Here is a 6000-nt window from a genome sequence, read left to right as displayed (position 1 = left end):
ATATCTTATCTTCAAGACAGTCCATTAACTAATCTCCAAAATTTACAAGCAGCTCATGCAGCACAATATCAAAAACACAAACAACCCCATCCCCAAAATGGGCAGAAGATCTAAATAGACATTTCTCCAAAGAAGACATACAGACTGCCAACAAACACATGAAAGGATGCTCAACATCACCAATCATTAGAGAAATGCAAATCAAAACCACAACGAGGTGTCACCTCACACCAGTCAGAATGGCCATCGTCAAAAAATCTACAAACAATAAATGCTGGAGAGGGTGTGGAGAAAAGGGAACCCTCTTGCACTGTTGGTGGGAACGTAAATTGATACAGCCACTATGGAGAACAGTATGGAGGTTCCTTAAAAAACTAAAAATAGAACTACCATATGACCCAGCAATCCCACTACTGAGAAAACCATAAATCAAAAAGAGTCACGTACCACAATGTTCATTGCAGCACTATTTACAATAGCCAGGACATGGAAGCAACCTAAGTGTCCATCGACAGATGCATGGATAAAGAAGATGTGGCACATATATACAATGGAATATTACTCAGCCATAAAAAGAAACGAAATTGAGTTATTTGTAGTGAGGTGGATGGACCTAGAAAGTAAGTCAGAAAAAGAAAAGCAAATACTGTATGCTAACACATATATATGGAATCTAAAAAAAAAGAAAAAATGGTTATGAAGAACCTAGGGGCAGGAGAGGAATAAAGATGCAGATGTAGAGAATGGACTTGAGGACACAGGGAGGGGGAGGGGTAAGCTGGGACAAAGTGAGAGAGTGGCATGGACTTATATATACAGCCAAATGTAAAATAGGTAGCTAGTGGGAAGCAGCTGCAGAGCACAGGGAGGTCAGCTCGGTGCTTTGTGACCACCTAGAGGGGTGGGATAGAGAGGGTGAAAGGGAGACGCAAGAAGGGGGAGACATGGGGATATATGTATATGTATAGCTGATTCACTTTGTTATAAAGCAGAAACTAACACACCATTGTAAAGCAATTATACTCTGATAAAGATGTTAAAAAAATAAAAACTTAATAGATTAAAAAAAAGACAGTCCATTATACCTCTCTTCTAGACCAAGCTATTTCTTTTTCTTCTAAAAGCTTCTAAATAAGGATAAATGTGAATTAAATATTTATTTTGGGGGGGTCCTTTAACATTTTCAAGATTCTACTGCAATACAAATAAAAATGTAAGTGAAGGTATGAATATTCATACCACAGTCCCCTCTCCTGCTATCCCAATTCAACAGAGTTTAAAGTGCTCACTTGCTTTCTTACATGCAAAAAAGTGTGATTATACTACTCACATCCTCAAATGACACTTTGGCTTTTCAGTCACTCCAGGATCTGGTTCAAAAATGGCCTTCCTTTTTTTTTGTAGCGTTCTGTGGCTCCTTTCCAGTTTTTATCACAGACTTTGTTTTTCTCTGCTTCCTCTTCTCAGCTCAGCACAGTTTCCTCTGTCACGTTCTATAAACCTGCCACTGTTGATGAGTCTTTTTATGTGCCATCTGAATCGGTCGGCCCCGTCTCATTACCTCTTGAGTTCTATTTTGAATTTCAGTGGCAAACAATTTTTTCTCTATCTGCTACTTTCTCTTCCCTTATAACTAATTTCTTAATTTGGTCACTGAATTAACTCTTTAAACACAGCGCAGAATTGAATGTCATCACTTTGCCATCATCAAATTTTGTCTACTTTGTTTAGAGTTGCATCACCAGTGCCAAGAACAGTACCTGGCACCTGACAAATACTAAGTACATATTTGTTGAAAAAATTAAATACCTTGGCAGGTACTCTATGACAGTTTGCTTGGGTTGATTTAGATTACTTTTGTTCTTCATATGCCACAGATAAATATCTAAAATGTCATTGAGTACCTAGAAGTGGATAACACTTAATAAAATTTTATTTTAATATACACATTGTGACCTGATCCAATTATAGGCATTCTTCCTTAGCAGGTTCTTTTTTGTTGTTGTTCAGAAATGTAAGAAGAGAAGAGTTTTGTTATTTTCATTAACAAATTACGAGACTTTACTTCCTTTGCATATTAGTCCTAGTCTTTGGTCTATAATCTAGTCTTTAATCAATATAACAAATACAGTTACTTCATTTAAATGTAAACAGCAGTGATAAATTCACCCTGTAAATCAAATTGCTGGTGTTTATAAATGTATGTAGCAAGTACTAGACAAGAAGGGCTCATGGTCCAGGGAAAAGGATGCTAATAGAGAAAGTGCAGAGAAAATTTCTGGGTACTGTCCCTAATTTAAGATTTGGGGTAAAGGGGGATTTTAGTGAGTGCCTGGTTGGCAACAGGAGGGATTTGACGGTATGAGAAAGGTTAGATGGTGGCCTTCAAGGTTCAGGAAGAAACCAGGGTAAGGGTAATAGGAGATGAAGTGAGATATGGAAAAAGCATCAGGATCTTGGGAGAGGGTGGGGAAAGAACTTGGGAGAGGGTGGGGAAAGAACTTGGGAGAGGGTGGGGAAAGAACTTGGGAGAGGGTGGGGAAAGAACTTGGGAGAAGCAAGAATAAAAGGAAATTGAAGGCGGGAAATACCAAGGACCAGGGCTTAGATGGTAGTCAGTGGACTAAAGATACGGCCCCTGCGCGCTAATGCTAAAAGTAGAAAGAGAAAGCAAAGAAAGCAGGCCTTTGAAGGGGAAGAGGAATGCTCAAAGGGGGAAACCAACAGGGGTGCGGTCCCTTCCCCCAAAGGGCATAAAAAAGAGGGAGGGCAGTCCTCCCTCAAAAGGCAGAACAAAGACGGAACCCTGAGCCAAAGCGTGCAGTAGAATGTGGGTGGGTGGATGAGCATCAGGAGGGAAGTAGAGGTCCAAGGTGTTCGAATGAGTCAGAGGCTTTAAAAGGGTGATGCAGTCAGGAGTTTTTGGAGGTTTTCACAGACAGCACTGGGATTTGGAGTTCCGGTTGTAAAAATATGTTTGGGACTCTCAGGGGATTTTTGCATGAGTTTGGTAGAGTCCAGTCAGGTTGGCTGGGGGTAGGTGGTGGTCAGTCAATGCTGGAAGGAAAATTCAAGGAGGGCTGGGAATTCACTTCAGCCAGTTTAGGGTGATTTCGGCGAAAGTTGTAGGGATTTAGGTCAAGAGTATGCGGGGGATGCATTTCAGCCCGGGTGGGTTGGTTTGCCTGCTTTGGGCATGAATTTAAGTGGGTGCTGAAGGGTATGTCAGGCAGCGTGGCTGGAGGATTTCCTTCAGGACCGTGGTGCAAGTCAGGCCAGGTTTGGGGTGGGTTACAGTAGCCGCCGAGCGCACTGCGTTTAGGCTGGAGTGCATTCCGGGCCGCGCCGGGGCGAGCAAGTCCGGGAGCTGGAGTCCGGCGGGTACTCCGGCGAGGTTCGGGGGGAACCGCCGTCAGCGCCCGGCAGGATAGCCAGCTCGGGTACTTCGTCGACGTTCCGCGCAGCGCGTTGCACTTTGCTCCCGCCCCTCCCGCGGGAACCTGTTGCTGGAGGAATGGGCGGGCGGCCGCGGCGACGGCGAAAAACCCTCCCTCGCCTCCGCCTGGGCCTTACGGCGTCCCTTTCACCGTAGAGACGCTCCGCGGCGCAGCCCATTCCTTACCGCCTCTATTAAAAAAAGAAAGAAGGAAAGAAAGAAAAATCACCCCCCAACCCTCACCCCTGACCGGCGGGCCCCGCGGCCTCTCGTGCGGCTTCCGGGAGCGGAGGCGCGGCCCCGCGGGCCGGAGGAGGCGGAGGCTGAGGAGGAGGCCAACATGGCGGCGCGCAGGGCTGGGCCGGGCCGCCGCAGCGCCTGAACCCTCCACCGTCGTCGCTCGGCTCGGGGCGCCCACCCCCGCGCCCACCCTGGCCCGGCGGCCGCGGAGCGCGCAGCGCAGGAGTGCAGGGGCCCGCCCGGGCGCGGGGACGGCGCGGAGGCAGCGCCGCGCGGCCCGCCAGGCCCCGGACCCGCAGCTTCGCAGCCCGCCGGCTGGCGCGGCCCGGAGGCCCGAGCCATGGAATCGGAGGAGGAGCAGCACATGACCACGCTGCTGTGCATGGGCTTCTCGGACCCTGCCACCATCCGCAAGGCCCTGCGCCTGGCCAAGAACGACATCAACGAGGCCGTGGCGCTGCTTACCAACGAGCGGCCGGGCCTCGACTACGGCGGCTACGAGCCCATGGACAGCGGCGGCGGCCCCAGCCCCGGGCCCGGCGGGGGCTCGCGGGGCGACGGCGGCGGTGACGGCGGCGGCGGAGGCCCTTCCCGCGGCGGCAGCACCGGAGGCGGCGGCGGCTTCGACCCCCCGCCCGCCTACCACGAGGTGGTGGACGCCGAGGTGAGGAGGGGCGACCCATGACCCCCGCGGGAGAGGCCAGCGGGCTGGAGTTCCCTGGGGAGGGGACACACCCCACTGGGCTTGGAGTGCGGAGGGCTTGTGAGGCGGGGGAGGCACGGAGAGAGGGGGAATGGAACACCGGGCTCGTCGGGATGGAGGTCACCAGACTGGGGTCAAGTGGGGAGAAGGGCCCATGGGGAGGGGCTGAATGGGAATAAGGGCTGCAGGACAGGGCTGCGCGGCAGCGTGAGTAGGGGGTCTCTGGGCTTTGAGCTGAGCTCACTAACGGGGCAGGCCCGGGTCGGGGATGGGGAGAAGGGCCCAAGGCTGGCATCCGAGGTGGGGAGAGCCAGACACATTGACCTGGAGTGTGTGATGGGGAGGACGCTTGTATCGGGGGTGAGAAATGGGGTCCTAGGAGATTAGGCGAGGGCCCGAGATTTCGCGGCCCAGGGTTTCAGTGAAGGAGTGGGGAGGCACCAGGTTCAGAGTCAGAGAAAAAGTAGGATGGGCCAGCCAGAGTAGCGGCTTTGCTAGGGTCAGGAATGAGGTTAGGAATGGGGTTTGGGTTTTAGCCAAGGACCAGAAAGAGAGGAGATTGGTCAGGGTCTAAAACGAAGAGGGACTGGGCAGAGGCCAGGAATGACAGGAATTGATAGGAAGTGGGGAAGGGGCTCAGCTGCAGTAAAGTCTTGGGGGGGGCGTCGTTGATAAGGTTAGATATTAAAGCCACGGGGATTAGACTGAGAGAGGTTAGAGATAAGAGGCCAGGGCAGGAGTCAAGCTGAGGAGGGGCTAGGCAGTGATGGGGCTGGAGTTGGAGGATGAAGCTGGGACCAAGTCTGGGTAAGCAGAGTACTGGTCAGCTATTAAGTCAGAAATGAGGGAAAGCTAGACTGGAGAAAGGGATTGGAGCAATACTTAGGGTGCTGTGTAGAGGGACAGGGACAGGGCGGGAGATAAGGGGACTGGAGAAGTCTGTTAAGGAGAAAGAGGGCCGTCTAGGCGAATGGCTTTGGTCAGAAATCTCAAATCTGGGTGGAGACGATTCCTTTTTGTTTTAGTTAGGGATGTGAGCAAAGAACATGGGGGGAGAAAACAGACTTTACCTGATTTTTTAAAAAGCATCAACCAGAAGCAACAGTGCTTGTGAATAATTACTTTGCAGAAAAATGGCAGCTCCTGGTAGGAGTTTTGGTCAGATTCACTGCTTGGTACATTTCAAGGGTCCAGTAGAGCGGGTTGGCCTACTCTAGTGGTTTGGGTTTTTTAGTAGAGATGTGAATTTGGAAAATTCTTAATGAAGCTAAGCCTCCTGATAGAATTTTTTCGTAAATAATGTTCTATCCTTTTAGTTATATTCTTTTGCAGCAGTTTCTTGGGCTGAAGTATTTTGGGAAAGAAGGTGGCACTTCAAAAAGCCAGATTTCTTTGCAAGATCTCTTTGGTTTCCAGACTTCCACACACTTGGTTGATTGCCCTAGTAACTCAGCTAGATCATTGACATTGGCAGTAAAGGTTGTAATTAGTCCTAGTCTGGGGAAAAATTCCCATATATTTAAATGTACCTAAGTCACTTTAAGAAATGAGCTTCTCTTTGGAAGTCGCCATCACTTCTCTCCTTGTTCCTTCTAGTTTTTTTGTTTTTGTTTTATAAATT

The 6000-nt window shown here is 49.5% G+C and overlaps 1 protein-coding gene across 1 annotated transcript in view; it reads left to right on the top strand.

The window, feature by feature from the left end:
* The first annotated feature begins 4016 nt into the window (after window positions 1-4016).
* Window positions 4017-6000, top strand: part of USP24 (ubiquitin specific peptidase 24) — a 147946-nt gene continuing 145962 nt past the window's right edge. The window contains exon 1 of the mRNA XM_065873524.1: window positions 4017-4340. Coding sequence (XP_065729596.1) covers window positions 4017-4340 — 324 coding nt within the window. The remainder of the gene's footprint in view (window positions 4341-6000) is intronic.

Source organism: Phocoena phocoena, chromosome 1 (genome assembly GCF_963924675.1).
Source record: "Phocoena phocoena chromosome 1, mPhoPho1.1, whole genome shotgun sequence".
NCBI classification, from domain to species: domain Eukaryota; kingdom Metazoa; phylum Chordata; class Mammalia; order Artiodactyla; family Phocoenidae; genus Phocoena; species Phocoena phocoena.
Note: the sequence above shows the minus strand (reverse complement) of the source record. Positions and strands in the feature narration are given on the sequence as shown.